This window comes from Mixophyes fleayi, chromosome 3, assembly GCF_038048845.1.
Source record: "Mixophyes fleayi isolate aMixFle1 chromosome 3, aMixFle1.hap1, whole genome shotgun sequence".
Classification (NCBI taxonomy): domain Eukaryota; kingdom Metazoa; phylum Chordata; class Amphibia; order Anura; family Limnodynastidae; genus Mixophyes; species Mixophyes fleayi.
The window spans coordinates 311,442,260-311,462,266 of NC_134404.1; the positions used below are offsets into that span (position 1 = coordinate 311,442,260).

At 39.1% G+C, this 20,007-nt stretch overlaps 1 protein-coding gene across 1 annotated transcript in view; it reads right to left on the reverse strand.

The window, feature by feature from the left end:
- PLCB1 (phospholipase C beta 1) overlaps positions 1-20,007 on the reverse strand; it is a 532,247-nt gene that overhangs the window by 155,039 nt on the left and 357,201 nt on the right. Inside the window, exons 10-12 of the mRNA XM_075203998.1 lie at positions 19,188-19,334; positions 8,835-8,992; positions 3,501-3,583 (exon numbers count right to left, since the gene is read on the reverse strand). Coding sequence (XP_075060099.1) covers positions 3,501-3,583; positions 8,835-8,992; positions 19,188-19,334 — 388 coding nt within the window. The remainder of the gene's footprint in view (positions 1-3,500; positions 3,584-8,834; positions 8,993-19,187; positions 19,335-20,007) is intronic.

Sequence of the window (20,007 nt, forward strand, 5' to 3'; positions counted from 1 at the left end):
CATCAGAACATTAATAATATATATATATATATATATATATATATATATATATATATATATATATATAGTGTTTTTAACTGTTTATGGTCTACAGACATTGGGAACAGAGAGTCATTAGATGATCAGTGATCTTCGTAACTTTGGGCTCCAATTCTTTTTTTACTGAGACCTGGGGTACTGTTACATCATTCTTGCCTACTCTTCTGGAACGTCCGGGAGACTCCAGAATTTTGGAGGACATTTTGTCCTCTGGCATTCTGCCCACTATGCCCCCCTTCGTCCCCACTACTTGACACTTGCACCCCACCCCCACCCACTGAGGGGAGTTTACTAAGGTTGGTCAGTATGCTGTTACTGTCTACGTCACTCGGACCCTAAACACCCATACTTCTCTTTAACCCTGAAAGAGAAATACAAACCTCTTTTACCCCAACTCTACTCTCCACTGTTCATCAAAACCCTCCTTTACCCCAACTAGTATGGCTGTGGGGCTCGCTCATGGTTAGCAGGTTACTTAGCCCAGCTCGCTCCTTGCTCTGCTCCCTTGGGAGCAGCACATTGTAGCTTGCTTACCTATCTCTGGAGAAATGGACTGAGTGGGGTGTGAGTGGGTTCAGGAACCCCTGGTGTAACTATTGTGGAATGGGCCACTGAACGGTAATAAGTGGACTGCGGAGTTCCCCTTTAAAAAACATAACTGGAAAAAATTGGGACATTTGGCAGCCCTATCATATCATCATCATCATCATTTATTTATATAGCGCCAACATATTCCGTAGCGCTTTATCATATCATATTTTATATATCTCAAGGATCATACATAATAACATTTCATATATAACTACCTGGAACATCAAGGTGGGTAAAGATATATTTGTGGAAATAATTTCTCACTATACAGAAACTAGTTGAAAATTAGATGACTGTGGACCAATCAGTTCTATCTTCCACGTGTCTGTCTGGTAACTTAAGTCCTCAATATTCAGGCATCAGTCTGTCCCATGTATTTTTGGTCTATATCTGTTCATTTATGTAACTTGTCACATATTTTATGCCAGAAATAGTGAGCTGGCATATTCCAAATATGCTCTGAGGCTCTAGAACAAGACTCTAGAAATAGGAAGTGGATGACATATGGAATTGAAAAGTTTTGATTTATTTTTTTTGACCGACATCTCATTCTTTGTCAGTAATTATTGACACGTGACATTTTAACGCAGTGAGTTTCATTCGTTTTTTTTGCACACAAACTTAAAAAATTCACAAACAGATTACAAAGTAGAAAATTATGTTTTATTCATTTTTTTTTTATTAGAAAAATAATGTTAATAATTATAAATTGTATTTCTATCTTATAAGATTCCATTTTAATAACAATATAACTAGTGGAGTAAGGCTAAGCCGTAACGACAGTGTCATTCCAGAAAGCAGTTGAGTAATACTAAGGTCACCTTCTTATAGACAGTGTCAGAACCTTTTTTATTTTCATTCGCTCAAACATAAAATGTCACATACTATGGTACTTGACATACAAACATATGCCCTTTAAATGAAACATACTGAACTCATCCAAACCCTATAAAAGTGAACTAAGAAGGATTTTTTCCCCCCGAAGTACTAATATTTGCCAGACTCTGGCTTTGACCAATTGATTATTGTGCATCCCAGAGATTTTTACATACTGAGATCTGAAGCTTTATAGATAACTGCTCCACCTGACTTACATGCGCTTTCAGTAGGTTTACTCTAATCAACTCCTTCCAACGCTCCCATTATGAAAACTGAGACACCATAGGCCAAACACCTGACCAGCCAAAGCCTCACTCCAATCAGATTTTGTAATGGCCACTTTTACTATGAAAAGACTGAACTATCCTGAGAATAGGGGGGCACCTTGTCATTGTGCATGGGGAGGGCAAAATGATGCGAATTGTGGATGTGCGGGAGAGTAGGCTGCTATGGTTCATTTAGAGATGTGCCTTTCTACGAACAGCAAGTACTAATAGACAGCGGCATAGCTACCATTGGAGCAGCCCAATCAGCTGTCATCAGGCCCAGTAGTGAGAAGAGCCATACGATACTGGCCCAACCTCCGCAGAGCACCAACTCTACTCTTCTGAGCATACACGGAGGTGGTGTATCTGCCACAAAGAACTTTTTGGGCTTTCGGTTATTCTGAAGTAGATGGACAAATATACCTGGGGCCCCAATTTTTCCAGTGGGCCCCATTGATTTCATTTTATACCCCAGTGAGAGATAACATTGGATATATTTACTTAAGCATAAACACTCCATGTATTTCATGTATCTTATTCAGCTCAGTAACATACATCCTTTGATATATATATATTCATGCAAAATGGAGTCTTTACTTTCTGTATAATTGTGCATTTATGTTATCTCTTATATGTTCTATTATTTGACCATTTAAATGACTGATTTGTTTGGCAATGATATAATTAATAAACTGCTAGTAAAAACTGCATACATATTGCTTTGATTTTAATGCTTCCACTTATAGATGTCATAATACAAGTTCTAACAGATGATGGTGTTGCTAAATTGTTCTATACTTATATTAATTTTGCAGCCCAAAAAATTATAAAACCCCTACTATAATATGTCAAATAAAATATATGTGTTGCTAAAATACTGTCCAGGTTTGTCATAAGAAGGACATAGATGTAATACCTTACTGTATATTTTCACTGACTAGATGCCATTAGTTATATCTTATAACATGGTCTATGAAAACCATTAAGAAAGCTGGAGGTCAAAATTGAACTGGGAAGTTCAACAAAAACTGTTCAGAAATGATGCCTGTAACAGCTGTTTGCAGAAAGATGATTAAACATAAATGTGATTTGTGAGGTATCCGCTCACTTTTCGAGAGCAATTGTTATGGCTGTTTCTGAAGAAGGGGGTGTGCCGCTAACCTTGATCAAACTTGATGTGAACCACCAAATGATCAGATCTGTGACTGAACAGGTCTAGTGATTTGGTGGTCTACATTTTCCAGTACGCTCAATTAAAAATGTTATGTTATGTAAGAAAACTCCAGCAGAGATAACTGGGCGACTACATCACACTAGACAAAATCCTTTGCCCTGCATCCCCTGGCTAGTTCCCATTGCCCGTGGATGATCCAATTGAGATTGAGTGTGTGGCAATTACCACTGGATCATCTTCAGGCTCAGGCTGGTTTGTAGAATCGGCCTGTGTGTAGCCAGCTTCAGCTACAACCATAACAATTATGGAGGCAAATCCTCAGTGGTGAGTATTATCTAGGGAATGCGACATTCTTAGTGGTCTGTATTTCTTTCCTTCTTTTTAATTCATTTCTGTGATTAGTAGTTTGGGGTCATGGGAAAACTAAATATGGCAAAATGTAAGTAAGGCGTAAACGTGAATGTGATACATAAACATAAAAGCATGCTCTATAGGTATTCTAATTGGGTCACACAATAAGGAAATACGCTGAAGATAATCTTACTACTTACGAGTCCACATGATTTTCAAAAGACAGAAGAATTGGGTACGGTGAGGTCTTAAATGCACACTCAGCAATAGCTTCTATAACTTCCTAAAATTAAAAGACACGTTTAGAACATTCCCTGAAAGCAAAATAAGATATCTGAGTCCAATCTATCTATTATAAAAAATAAATGCAATAACAGAAGAAATGAAACGAAATCTGGCTAAACCTACTGTAGGTAAAGTACATAAACCACTATGGCCAGATGCCATAGAATGTGAGTATTTAGTTTATTCAATGAAAAGTTCTTGGACATAGAAGAGTATCAAGGAGAGACAAGTTGGAGAAATTGTCAATGGAAAGACCGATTGTATGTAGTTGTTGTTGTTGATTGGACCTTTGTATGAGTCTAGACTGATGATGTCCAATCAGGATTTATCCATTAATCATAATGCTGGCCACACAAATATATTACGATGCAGTCTTCTGGCCTGATTGTTGAACAGCTAGATATATGTCTAATTTGTGGGTGTGGGTAGCCATATGTTCTATTGACTCTTTGAGCCTGATGATGTCTTTAAAGTCTTTATACATATCTGACCGACCAATTGTGTATAATGGACGGTGAACATCAAGTGGTTGGACGATTATTATGAATTATTATCACAATTATAATTACTGTTGCTGCTTTGTAAGGTGGGGAAAGCATGCTCATACAAGGTAGACATGAAAACAAAGGGTAGGAAGGGCCCTGCTCATGAGCTTGAAATCTACCTGGATAATGGCACGGCTGAGACGAGAGGAGTGAGTGTGAGGGTGTACCAGAGTGAGTAGAGGGGAGTAGAGTAAGCTCTAATAAAGAGATGGGTTACTCAAGTAGTTTGGAGGCAAAGGACAGGAGAGAATTAGAGCAGTTGTTGTAGAGAGGTTGGGTCAATGGATGTTGTTTTAGGACTGGTGAGAAGATCATGTGTTTAAAGGAGGCTGGAAATATACCAATAGATAGAGACAGATTGAAAGGATGAGCTAGAGGCGGGTGTGCAGGGGGTAAAGAGAAGAACCTGGGAGGAAATAGGGTCAAGAGGGCAGGTTGTAGGGTGAGATGATGACATAAGTGCAGAGACTTTGTCCTTAGTTACTGGGGAGATGAACAGAAGGTCTCACAGACCTATGGAATAAAGCACAAGCTTTATAATATAATCAACGATGGACTGAGGACATAAGAAATAACAGGAAGTCATATCAGTTATGTTATTAATCCTGAGTGTACGTCCAGTGCATTTTTTAAATGAAAATCACAGATCTCACATCCATTGATGATTAAACATAAAAGAGCATGGGTTGTTATAAACTGTCCATGAGCACAAACCTAATATGCTAAATAACTGGATGCAACAAGATGCAGAAATGAAATCAAACAACAGCAGAAAAAAACAAACATCCAGAGACATTTCATATTGTCTTTACAAGAAGTACAAGTTCATTCTTTTTACTGTTTTATAATTAAGATTTTTTTCCCATAGCTTACATAAGCTTCACCTCAACTACAATAAGAAATAAATACCTGTAATAAAAAAACAATCACAAGAAAACAGCAGCTGCATAAATCACACAGAACTAGTAGAGAGTACACAAGAGTTCACACAATAACTTACAATAAATGACACCACGGTGCCTATTCCTCTTGGATGCAGTTTAATAAGTGTCACAAATGGAACTGTGCGTGACAAATTGTTGAATCTTTCTTTGCTGTTTCTTAAAGCTTCAATTATGTTTCAACATAAAAGCATGATGACATAATGATTTTTGAAATTCAGAATATATTGTTTTATATTAGCTATTGATGTGCTCTCAGTGGTTTCAGGCAATACCCAGCCTTCTGCTGTTCCGCCGAAATGAAAATGTTTATCTTCATGCAACTTCAATGAAACGAGACGCAACAAGTTGCTACTGAGACCTACTTGCACTGAACGTGTAAAACTGCATTTTATTTTCTGAAAACCTGTTGTCGATGGACTGAGTTGATAGACTGGATTTATTTGGCAAGCTAGGATGTCTGATTGTTGTAGTGTTACAGGGGCAAACGCAGGATTTGTAGAGGGGGGTTTCCACACCATGCCACCAGTGGGCGTGACCAGTATGCATGGGGGCGTGGCTATAATTTTAGACAGTGCTTGGCTGCTCTCCAACTCTTCCTATCCCCATAATATAGATGGGCAATGCTGCATGCTCTACTGTTAGGTGCATCCAGCTCTCCCTTTTCAAGCAGAGCTGTGTGAAGCGGGGGCAGGGTCCAGCCACCTCAATCATACAGTGCCCCAGGCTTGGAGGGGGCTTTCCAGGCACTAGGAAAACCGCCTCGGTTTGCCTATGTGTTAATTCATGTTTCAGGAAGTCATGCTTTTTTCACGTACCATTCTCTCCATTTAATACTGGACTCCACCTAGATTGTGTCACTTTGATGTAGTCCTGAGATCCGGACTGAGATGTGATGTCATCAACATATTTATTTATGAACATCTGAATACAGTTTGCAAACATACTTTGCTGGGGTGAGTTTCAACTAAATGTATCCCATAGTTCATACAAGATGGGGTTATTTAGAGTTAGCGTCTATTTAGAGTTAACACATTTGTGCTCTGAACATTTTCAGGAAAAGATGCACAGATAAAAAAAACACATTTAGATAAATCTGTGGGGTCGGAAGCACCTCAAGATGTGTCCAGTGCTACAATACTAGCCCAGCCGCCAGGATTACCTCAGGAAACCAGAGAGGTGGGGCTTGGAAATGTTAGTAGTAAATACAAAAGTCACATTACTCTATTTGTACACAATATAGTAATGTAATGAAATGTCATATACACAACAGAGAAAATTGTATTGACAGTGTTCTCAATACATGAGAAAATCTAATTTTGTTATAAAATATAATTAAATACAAACACAGATAAAAAACACAAATGAAGTGCAAACATATGTCATGTTCCCCTTTAAAAATCAAACGGGGATCTTCTTTCCTGCTGCAAATGGAAATTTCAATTAAGAATTGCGAACAGACGCAACGGCATGTAATAGAGCAGTTACACTAATAAATCATGTACTATCAGCTAGAGAGGGCAATCCACAATCAGCCAATCAGCTGATCATCATCATCAGTGCGCCTGGGCAACACGGGGGCTAAGTGGTTAGCACTTCTGCCTTAGAGCACTGGGGTCATGAGTTCAATTCCCGACCATGGTCTTATCTGTGAGGAGTTTGTATGTTCTCCCGGTGTTTGCATGGGTTTCCTCCGGGTGCTCTGGTTTCCTCCCACACTCCAAAAACATATTGGCTGGTATCAAATTGACCCTAGTCTGTGTGTCAGTCTGTCTGTGTGTGTATGTTAGGGAATTTAGACTGTAAGCTCCAATGGGGCAGGGACTGTACAGAGATCTCACTCACATCACACCATTGGAACTTACAGTCTAAATTCCCTAACATACACACAGGCAGAGAGAGAGAGAGAGACTACGTTCAATTTGATAGCAGACAATTAACCTACCAGTATGTTTTTGGAGTGTGGGAGCAAACCGGAGCACCCGGAGGAAACCCACGTAAATACGGGGAGAACATATAAACTCCACACAGATAAGGCCATGGTGGAATAGAACTAATGACCCCAGTGCTGTGAGGCAGAAGTGCTAACCACTAAGCCACCGTACCATTAACTCTATATGAGCCTCAGTGTGACTAAATGTGCCCTAAATTGTGCAATCTACATGCTCATGACCAGGATGAAAATGAAAATGAAAAAATAAATAGAATCAACCAATATGTTAATGCAGCCCTAACCATGTGCCTGGTTTGTCTATATAGTAAATACAGTATATAGGTTAGCAACATTTTCAAAACTGTTCTGTGAAAGATGTTCGATGGCAGCGGCATGATTACAGAATCTGGTGCCGAAGACACAGCTCTCCGGGACTTCAGTGTCATGTCAGTGTCACGCCATCGCGACTTACGTCTATGTAAATTTAAAGCAGCAATGCCTGGATCCCGCAAGTTAACTGTTTAAACACTTAACCTGAGGGGTCCACACATTGCCGTTTTAAATTAACATAGATGAAAGTCACGATGACGTGACACTGAAGTGCCGGAGAGCTGTGTCTTCAGCATCAAATCCTGTAATCATGCCACTGCCATTGGACATCTGGACCTTCAGTTTGCAGCTAAGTCTGTTTTTATTGCATTCGTTTTTGTAGCCAATCAGATTTTTTTTGTAGGTATGAACATTGTCGGAATTCTCGGCAGTGTTAAAACGATTACCACTGACCACATCACACAGAAAGAATTAACTGTTATCGTCCAAGCTCTATTGATAGACTATAAATTCTATAAAAGCTCTCACCAGTCTTGCTAAAAAAAACTCCTTCAATTTATTTTTATGACTTTTTAAATAGAAAATAAAAAAATAACTGAGTAAACAATGTCTAGTAAAATATATTGATTTTTGAATTTCAATTCGAAAAGTAGTTTATATGAAGAGATTCGATGTCTTTAGAGTATAAGAGCAGTTCTAAGAAATCAGCAGCAGTTCCAATGATTCAACAAGCCTCAGGCACATTTCTACAGTATCTCATAGTATATTTCTCACAGTGTACACATCCCCTACACACAGTGGCAGCATCCACTTGATGGTCTTGACCAGCTAGGAACCAGTGACATCACTGAAGCACCACCTGACTAATATTCATGAGGCCTGACCTATATTCATGAGCTCCTCGTTCTGAGTGACTTAGCTGCATTCTTATGAATATCATTGCATCCCACATGACATCTGTCTGCATAGTGTGTAGGTGGCAGGTCCCATTTAACTCCATCCAATCCATGAAGAAATAGATAGAATCATCATGACAACAGTGTTAGAGCAGTGTCTTTTTTTTAAAAGAATATTAAGTATTATCATGAAATGCATTTGTTAAACATTATTGTGAAGATTTATAGACACTTCTGCTATTGATCAGCAGCACCCTCACATAGCCGGTGGAATTGCTGTTCATTACTAATGGAGAAGATTGGGTGGCAAGTCAATACCAGTCCTCTACTGACAACAACAGCATTCAGCCCCACTTTGGCAGAGCAGAGGTATTGCAGCCCATCCACAAAACGTAAAAGTGTTTCTGCACAGAACTCCCACCCTACTAGTTCCAATCCATTCATAAGAAAAATACAAAAAACCATAGACTTCCTTAAGCCGTCCTTTTAAGCAACATATTTGTAAAAACAATAATCACTGGGAGAGATGGGATAGAAATATATATTTTATAATCATATGAATAAAATCGCAAAACCATCAAGGTCACGCCCAACAGTCTTGTACCTTAAAGGATATCTCAGTGGTCATAGTAAATCCATGTGTGATGACTGGCTCTTCCTCTGCAGTGCGTCCCTTCCAGCAGTCCAGCTCCACACAGCGGCAGCCAGCTAGGAGAACTTGACGATACATCTCTACTGAGGAGTTACCAGCCAACTGCCCCGCTGTGACAAATAGAGAAGAAATGGGAACATCATCAGAGCTTAAACAGTGTAATAAGTGACAAAGTGATGAAGGTGGAAACGTAGGCTTGGTCGGATATAGAATATGTATCGTATTTTGTTACTTCATGATATTCTAAAGACAATTACAATTAATTACAATTACATTACATTTGCTATCTAGTGTATGTCAATGGGAGTTGTCTTCTGGTATTGTCTTATTATTTTACTGATAACAGAATTCATTTTCTTCTGAGATTTGGCTAAAGAAGCTAATTACATCTTAATGAAGTCCACCAGTTATGTACTGTGAGAAGATACTAGCAGGGTTTGTTGTCCTCGAGGTGTTAATAGTTTGGTTGTGACAGACATTTAGGGACTGAGTCTTTAAGGAGAGCAAAGCATAACAAAGAAGTAACTTTGCATCTGGGCAAAACCATGTTGCATTGGAGGGGGAGGTAAATATAAAATGTGGGAACGGATTTTTTATTTGGGATAGGGCATGTCCTAGATCAACTTTCAATTTCTATGTAAAATTAAAGTTAACAAGTATTTGTGTGCTAGATGAAAAAGCAGCCAGTATTTAACTTATGTGCAAAATAATAAACTAATTTGCACCCCTTGCATTGTAATATGGTTTGTCCTAGAGAATATTTACTCCTTTTTTTTGCCTTACTTTCCTTAATGACTCAGGCCCTTGGAATGTTACCTAACCAAGGAGAAAACCCTTGAAATAAAGCTAAAACCTAAACTTCTCCATCAGGTTATAACGTAAAGGACAACCAAATTTCCTTCACCTATCTAGACTATTGGTACACTTTTTTGTTTTTGTGGCTAATTTGGCCTTTTGTCCACCATGTAAATACATAGGTGTATGTCACGGTTCTGCTTTTTTAAGCGTATTTACTCAGGTGCATTGTGCAACAACATGCAAGACTGCAGACTGTCACATAAACGTGCATTTCCCAAAACATAAGGTAAAAGCATAACTTCAATGTCCTGTCTATTAACAATTTTGGACCACACCATTTACTAAATACACTGCTATTCTATTTTGTTTGAGCCTTTTCATTATGCTGGTTTATTTACATTTCCCCTCATAACATAATTTGGTCTCCCACTGAAAGAAACAGCCGGCATCACATGACATATCGGACAAGGTGCAAAAATCAACTAATTCTGTGTGTCCAAAAGTTAGACCGAGAATAACTCCTAATTCTCCCCTAAAGCTACTTCAACTTGCTACACAAAATCCTGTTTCGTGCATATAGCCATAGGCTCTAACTCATTAATATATTTTTTTTGCATTTTTCGAAAGATAAATAACCAGGTACAGAAAAAAAGAAGTGGTACATCGGGGGGAGGAGAGGTTACTCAAGGGAATGGACACAATGCAAACAATCATAACAATAAAGATGAAAAAAATACAACCATACTTGCCTACTCTCCCGGAATTCCCGGGAGGCTCACGAATTTTGGGGAGTCCTCACGGATTCCTGGAAGAGTAAACAAAGCTCCCACATTTGCAGAAATTCATGGCATTGAATGGAGGGGACAGGTATTATTGGCATCATTAGGCTCTACCCCCTCTATTCAATGCCGTGAATTTTGGCTTTTTATATGGGGCGGGGCTATGGTGACACGACAATGTCACCATGCCCCCCTCCTATCCCATATCAAATGACTTCTCTCTTAAAAGTTGGTATGTATGAATATAATACCATACATTCTGTACACAATACACAAATGAGGACAGATAGCTGAACACTAAACTATAAAGTAGTCAGACAACAGTAGACATTGAAGATTGAGGCGGTTCAATTAAATCGAATACTAAAGGATAAAAGAGAGGACCAGGACCAAAGTGGATTGAGCCGTCTCCTTCCGTGGTGTACATCTAAACCATTAATAAGAGGGGCTATAGCAGAGGAGGAGTAAGTCTTATCTATTGTCTCCATATCAAAACTGAACTGGACTTTGAAAATGATGTTGCCCAAAGCGAGAGGTGAGGAATTTTTCCAATTCTGAGCTATTGCAGCTTTAATCACTATCAAAATATGTCCCAGGACATACATATATTGTTTTGGGACAGTGATAGGGTATACATACAAAAGTGTCCTAGGACATACCTATATTATTTTGGGACAGTGATAGGGTATACATACAAAAGTGCCATTGCCTGGTCTGAGCACAGTAGATATTAAACTAAAAACCTTTCTCCACAGCGGTTAAATGATTGGGCAATCCCAAAAGACATGTATAATATCACCCACCCGAGTACACAGACGCCAACAAAATTTTGACTATGTAGTGTAACGGGAGTAAGATACAATCTGTTACGTATAAAGAACTTGGACTCTCAGAGGTGTCTATCACCCAATGATTGATTTGTACACTAAATCGATCTAGTAAAAAATGGAAGAGGGAAGTCCTGGGAAAACAGATCATTACGAGCAGTCATCTCCAGTTGGTACCAATTAATAAGATCGAAATCTGGAATTAGCTTAATCAAAGCTGGAACAGATAGGTTACCGGTGGGGAGCACCATGTTTTTTGCAAGCGCTCTTAAATTATCTTTTGTGGCTTCTCGATTTATATTACTTGTTTGCTTTTATATTTTGATTCAATTCAGAAGCATAGAAAACTTGTTATCCAACACTAGTTTTCCACTGATGATACAGGAGCCAAAACACCTGCTTCATTCTCTCTCACAGGAGCAGAATATAAATTAACAAGAGAGGAAGTTTGTATCTGAGAATCTAAAGTCTGTGTGTGTCTCCGAGGGTATAGCCTGTACAATTCCCTACCATGGATTTGTGCAGATAAAATAAAATTGTTGATAGCTAAAAGGAACACATCTTTGTACACGTATAGCGATAAATGTTCTCTCTGGTTAATATGCTGTATAACCTGGTAATACAGATCACCCCAACACAAGGGGATAATGCCTCAAATCAGACAGGACAACCTGTCTTTCAGCTATGCAAGAAAGTCACAAACTCTCTATAGTATATTCAACATACAAAATGAATGAGACCACAGTGTGGGTTGAAGAATTGTTATATTGTTACACCATGCTACATGTTACATACGTATAATGGATTATTCAAGCAACAGTACGGCCCTTATTGTTATTTGTAATTTCAATATGCTGTATTGCATAATCGGAATTATATATATCATATTTTACAAATTGCAGACATATGTCTTTAAAGGGAACGATCACCTTCGTGCTATCCTTAATAATAGGCTATTCTTCCTAAAATAAGATATTTGTTGTCTGCAGCAGCCCAACCACCTATAAAACCATGCTTATCCATCAACGGTTGTTTTGGTTTTGTCTGTAATTTACACCCCATGTCTAATACTGTAAAACAGATGTAAAATTATATCCCTCCTAATCCTGTTAGTCAGGGAACATCAGGGATCTGGATTCTAGGAAAATAATATTTATCAGCAAAATAATCTCATTGTCAAAAACCGGAACGGTCCTATGAAGACTGGTATGGGAGTCCTAGACTGGTCTTCCTCTGCTACCAAGAGCCAACAGTGTGCCAGTGTCTGTGTCTGTGAGCACATTTTTGTACAAAGTAATATTAGAAAGAGCTCACAGACACAGATGACCAAGAGCTGATGTCTTCTCTATAGAATCTAATAAACAGTTCTGCAACTCACTCTATGTCCTGAACATTCATTGCTTGTTGTTCCCACCCTACCACCAAGGTGTCCCAGAAGTGTTGGTATATTGGTGCCTAGAGATGGGTACATACTTATGGATGGGAAGTCAATTTTTTTTTGCAGCAGACATGTTTCTATCACTACTGCACCAGGGAGTCCTAAAGAGGAGACACAGACTTGTACAGAAAAGCCGTTCTGTTCCTCCCCTCTGATGCTTTCTAAAGCGAGAGGTGACGCTTGTTGCTATGATAATTGTCAGATGCTGTTATAGCCACCAGCGTAGTCAACCCTAACAATTCTAATTGCTTACTCCGGCAGCCAATCAGTGTCTACTGTTCAAATGTCAGCCAGGACTTTTTAATAATTATAGCGCAGGGGCAGTCTTAAATTGTGTTAGGACAGCCCATGGTACTTTCCTTAGAAATTACCACACAGAACAGGACCTAGGCAGGCAGTAAGCACCCACATTGTAGAATGGTTCAGGGAAATGGTCTGTGCTATCCACTTGCCACCAGAAATTTGTGTCTATATTGTTTAGATGCCACCAGGTTAAGGTTTCTATTACATAGTACCCTACCTACAAGGGTATACAGGGTATAGTACCTAACAGTATGGGTTCTGTATTGTACAGTAGCGACCACATTAAGGTATATATTGCATACTAGTCCCAAGATTGGGTTAGTATTACATAGTAGCAATCAAAAACTGGGATCTGTACTGTACAGTGGCCACCAAAGATAGGGATATAGGAAGCACCAGAGACTCAGATTAGGGTTTGTATTGTAAAATAGCCACAAGACTGTAGTCTGCATTCCAGGTTGGGGTTCTGATTGTGTAGTTTTCATGAATGGGCTGTTCATTCAGGGGCAAACGCAGGATTTGTAGAGGGGGGTTTCCACACCACGCTACCAGTGGGCGTGACCAGCATGCATGGGGGCGTGGCTATAATAATAGACAGTGCTTGGCTGCTCTCCAACTCTTCCCATCCCCATAATATACATGGGCAATGCTGCGTGGACAACTGTTAGGTGCACACAGCTCTCCCTTTTCAAGCAGAGCCATGTGAAGCGGCGGCAGGGTCCAGTCACCTCAATTATACAGTGCCCCAGGCTTGGAGGGGGGTTTCCAAGCACTAGGAACCTCCCCCCCCCCCCGGTTGGCCTATGCCATTGTATAATAGTCTCTAGACTAGAGTGTGCATTGTACAATGGTCACCAGAATGTACACTGTATTGCATAAAGGTAACTAGAATGCTATATGTATTGTATATTGAGACTATATTGATGACTAGAATACTAAAACGAAATGATATTATTTGTACTAGAATGTACACTGCTTTCAATGCTGGGCTGCATTATATTATAGTTCTTTGAAAAAAACACATTTTCATTGGCTGGTAAATTCATGCTAATATCATGCAAAGCCGCAGATCTTTGGCCTCAATCATTTTTTTTTTGCAAAAATGTCTCTAATTTCTAAACTCCCCGATTGACATCTCTGCACACTGAAGTTGTACAGTTTGCATACAAGTGAAATATGAACACCTCTATATGAAACAAAGTTCATCCAGTTAAGTTGTTATAAAAGTATTGGCTAAATATAGAACTGAATCCAATCCTCACATTATAAAAATAAGCAAGAGGGGCCTAAGTGAGACATATTATGTGCAATTTAGTTCCTAGAAGCAACAACTATATGTCCTGTGGCCTAAAATCACAAATATATCATAATCTGGATTGCAGTTTGTGACATATTTGATTGAACCTGAAGTTTTGTAACAATTCTTATGTCTGAGTCTGGTGCAGTCAAACATAACTACATTGGACATAATACAGATTCATTTCTAGAGCTACAAAAGCCTGAAAGACACTTTTTGGAGCCTACGGAGAAGTGTATTCATTCACATGTACAAATTAGATTCAAAAGAGAGACACTTTTAAAGAAAAAAAGGAACAGAGCTATTTTGATCTATAATCCTTTCCAAGAGGGACAGTTAGGAGGTATGTGTTATCCAATATGGCGCTATGGGGGTAATAATGTAAAAATGTTTTATTGTTAAAATAAAGCATTTTTTATTTTTAGTTTCAAAAGGTTAAGTTTATTTATTAATCATTTTTAAAGTTTTCTCTTTTTTTTTATTGCATTATTGTTTTTAATACAGAATCTACAACTGGAGGCCCAAATCCTGGCTTCTAGTTCCAGTGTGCAAATGCAGGGACCCAAAGAAATATTTTCGATTGCTGCATGAAGTAGCTACTAAAACTCTGCTTAACTTAGGGGTCCTAATAAATGAAGCCATAATTCATTAAATAGACACTGCTTGTGTCCCTGCAAAATTGTTGCTCATAGAATAGACCTCTCCCTCCAATCACCTTGACCCAGTAAATATCTTACTGCCCAGCCAGCAATGACTCCCCTCTTCCAAGAAAGCTTAGGGTTCTTAAACCTCTTGGGATTCTTACTCTATGGGCTAGATTTACTAAGCTGCGGGTTTGAAAAAGTGGGGATGTTGCCTATAGCAACCAATCAGATTCTAGCTTTCATTTATTTAGTACCTTCTACAAAATGACAGCTAGAATCTGATTGGTTGCTATAGGCAACATCCCCACTTTTTCAAACCCGCAGCTTAGTAAATCTAGCCCAATGGCTCAATTCAAGAGGGGATGACTCTTTGTTTACAGAACCACCCACGTTTGATCCAAGCGCATTGATCCCTTGCCAAGCCAATGCTTGCTCCACCTCCCAATAGCTCATACACATCCTGGAATCATTGTATTGCAAGCTTTCAAACACTGGCCACTGAGACTAGGGCCAAGGTACCTAGAACACTCTTTCTCTGGTATCCCATGGACCAAGCAAATCCTTTCAAATCCACAGAGATAAGTATTTATATCGAACATAACCTTGTTGGATGAAGGGATATACTTAACACAGCCTCAAGAGAAACCTCTCTGAGTGAGCCATGATCAGGACCAGTTCTGGCACCTATATGGGTACTTTGCTTCCATAACACTGGCCCACTCGGCTGCTGGAATGTTGGGCCTAAAACTCTGACAAATGTATGTGTAGTAACAAGGCCAATGTGCTCTAGCCCATACTTTCTGGCAATCCTACATCTCTATTGCCTTGGTGGGTTACAGGATTTTTCCTTTTCTTAGGAACTTCGTTGGGCCCACTTTAGAGTCTACCTGGTATCCCCATCTCTATGAGGATGCCTCTCTGATGGCACCTACAACTGCACCCTTTTCACTGACTTATACCGCTTTCATAGTGCCGCCCGGCAATATCCAGGGTATATGAACCCAAGATATGGCCGGGGGACAAGGCTCCCAGACAGGCAAATAGCGGACCCTATGCCTGTATAATGTAATCCAGGTGTAGGGTCCGCTATTGCCGCTTTAAATGCATAATTTTCTCCCTGGCCAATAGGAATGACGTAATTTCTTCATGTAACCTGCTGGACAGTCAGCGTGGAGGAAATATTAAGAGGACTTTTTTATTCTTTTTTATTTAATTCAACTTTTTTTTTAAATACATTTTTTTTTTTTTTTTTTTTTACTTTTTTACACTAGTCGGTGATACCCGGGTTTGGAATATACAGACCATGAATAATTGTGGCTCATTTTCTAAAGTCTTCTATGGTGGAATTTATGTTTGTCACCAAAGGTAAAACTTAACCAAAAAGAATTAATCTTTGCACTAGGCTCTATATTGGCTCAAATTTTGTCCAGGGCTTAATTTGTGCTGGAACACACAGGAGCGCTCCAGAGGCGTTACGGTTTAAAGATCAATGTTAATGTCCTCCCAGCAGATGTCAGAATTTTTGAGTCCAAATTCTTTTTGACCAACAAATTAAGAACTGTTTTTGTCTATCACTACTTTACACCTAGATGAAGTCTGAGCATAATAGACATTTGATATGATGCCAGATACAGTCATTTAAAAGCTCATTAAATTGTGCTTTAAACTAAAAATATGACCAATACAGATGTGTAGAGGACGCGGCCCAGCCAAACTCTTATGAAGTAATAAAATGAATTTAGCAAACAATCTTCACAATTTCCCACATCCCTTTTTTTAAATAGGATTACAGATGCTAAAAGGATCTGCACACATTTTAATACAAATCTGCAAAGAGCCGTGCACAAACTTCCAGTTATTGCTGTTACTATGATTCTCATTTATTTGTAGACGAACAAAATCTATTTCTGACAATATTAAAATGCATGTTTCACACCTATTCATTTCATCCAATTACATACCAGCTGTCTTCTTGTTTGCTGGCTGCATGCAAAGCATGCTGCATAAATAACTGGGGAGTACACAGCCCAACATTCTGTGTTCTAAATAGGGTAACGTGTATTGAGTGTCAAGTTAAAAGAGTACAGAATACTTTATACCCTGATGATTTTTGCTACAAACAAAATGAAACATGTTCTTGTTTAGTGATCTGGATGGTAATTATTCTTTGGAGAGAAGTCATCAACCTCAAACTCTAATGAAGGTGTATGTTTTAATGCATGTCACAGCCCTGATTACTGGTCTGTGGCTCACAGGACTGATTGCCTACTGTTCATTGAGAAAAACATGTCATCGACACATTTCAGGCCTACATAGTCTTATTACTTTTGGGAAATAAGCATCTATTTTTGTTTTTGCCACAGATGGCACTAGCCAAAAAGTGCAGCATAGAAGAACCCAGCCAGCCATCTGTTTTAGAGATTAGCCCCCCCACCCCACCCCAAACCTTCCTTCAACTGGTAGAACTGAGCTTCCTATCTACAGGATTCTTGAAGACAACTGTCCCAATTTACGTGGACTGTCCTAAATTAGGGGCTTGATCATTGTAATCTTTGTTCTGATGGTCAAAAAGGTTGGGAGGTATGGTGTGTATGTGTATGATGTGGTAATGTTTACTAGTTTTTAGGGGACTGTAGGGGAGGATGGTAAGAAGCAATAGGCACGACATGGGGGGATGTGGCCAAGCTCCATTGTGATGTGGCCACAGCCCATTTTATCCAGATTCAGTGATTAAAGATTGATAGGAATGGTAAAGTCACTGTGAAACGCATCCCTGACTTCACTGACAATTGTTATTTCTTCTTGCTCTCCATTGTGTTACTATCAAGCTATGGAGAAATGACTGGTAGCAAGTGCCTATTGCAATTTGTAGACTTTCATTTTTACAAGCAGATGCATACTTTGCACTTGAATTCAAAATGCTAATTAGAGAGCAGCATTCAAATGCTAGTAGGTAAGGGCCCTAAATGAGGAAATGTTTTAATTTATTTATATGAAAGGCAATTTTTACCACTTTTTTGTGACATACACATAACTATAAAGATATGTGGGTAAGGTCTAAATTTCCACTCCACATACCCAAGCCTTGTACTGCAATCCAGCAACCTAGTCTCAGACTGTGGTCCCTGGAGGTTGCATTGAACCAGCTTCTACAGTGCTGTCCCAAGGTAAATCAATGCATTAGCCAGATCATCGCAGGCTCTACTGAAAAGTAACTTCAGTTTTTGATATTGTGATAAGAATTTCATGCATGTCAAGGGAAACTTTACCATCCCCATTAATAGCTGTATCAGTGGATGGTAAAGATCTGGGGCTCATAACAGTGTATCCAGGGTTTATTTTAATTGATTTGATGCTGAGATTATTAGTAGGTGGGTATTTACATTGTTATTTTGGGGTGTTGTTGAGTCTATGGTCTTGGGCCTGAGTCATTAAGGAGAGCAAAGCAAAAAAAAGGAGTAAGTTTGATCCTGGACAAACCATTTCACAATTCAAGGGGTGCAAATTAGTTTATTGTTTTGCACATAAAGAAAATACTGACTTATTTGTCATGTAGCACACAAATAATTAATAGCTTTATTATTACACTGAAATTGATATAGGACATGGCATATCCCAACTATAATTCTCTCCCCACATTTTAAATTTACCTCCCCCCATGGTTTTGCCGAAGTGCAAAGTTACTCTTTTTTTTTTTTTGCTCTCCTTAATGACTCAGGCCCATTGTGGCAAACTGAGGTCCTACAGATACATTATAGTAATAATCCCAAGACCAAGGGCTAATTAATTATTTAACATTGCTTTGTTTTTCTAACTAAATTGTACAACTCTGTGGCATGTATGGAAACTCTGGTGCCTGCAAATAAAATGTTTGTAATGAACTCCAATTAAACTCCAAATTTGTTTGGCCAATGAGAGCACTAATGACGTATAACTACTGGTGCATGCAGCAAGTTAACTATGCAAACACTCTTGTGTGACAAGAATTTAGTGTTTCCCGTTGAATACTACATGGCAGTAAATAAGCTTCTAAATGCTGAGTTTCCTTGGGTGGAAAAATGTTTGCGTAAAAGGAGATGATACACCAATTTATAATTCAGGTTTATTTTCTCTGATGCATTAACATACATCATTTAATTTCTAAAACTGCTGGGATGCCTGAAACCCATTGACAATTAAGGAATGGACACATGAAAAAAAAGAATATAATATACCTCACCTGTGAGGTAAGTGTTGTGTGAGGAATTAATAAAATAATGAGAAAGGGGCTGCGACATATCTTCATTTAAATCCAGTTTTTCAGGTGGTACCACTCCATTTTCCTCTCCACTTAGATACCGCATAAATCCTTCGACAGATATCTCACCTAAAAGAGAGAAAGAAAATAAGAAAGCTTGACTGCTATTATCTATTATTACATGGCACCAACATACAACAAAATAATAAATATATAATATAATACTATAATAAAATAATGGATGTCTAATACAAATACAGAATTAAAGCATTATGTTTTAATTTGAGTGCAATAAAATATATAACGTTTCCAGTCTATACGTTTAGCAGTCAGTTGGATTTACAAAACTTCCTTTCATCTAGATACCTATTTATAACATATTTTGCTGCTAGTAAATTTACATTTGTCAGGTGCAGAGGTGGGCTGGGCCGGGGGGCAGGGGGGCATCGGCCCCCCAGACCGCTCATAATCACCGATGTTAGGGCCGCATCTCATGACACAGGATGCGGCCGCATCAGCGCACAGGCGGCCGCATCAAATGACACGCGATGCGGCTGCGTCATCAATGACGGGGCCACATCCCGTGTCATGTGATGCGGCCGCCTGTGCACCCCCCGGGCTGAAATTGCCAGCACGTGCCTGGTCAGATGGTTCTGCTAACTTGTTGTAAATGTTCCTGATTGGCGCCCGGTTGGGCTATCACTGTGAACATTTAATGCTCTGATTGGCTCCTAGAACTCAGACTAGAGAGCTGGTCTGGAGTGCAGGTAGGGGAGGTTACTGCTGCCCAGAATTTAAACAG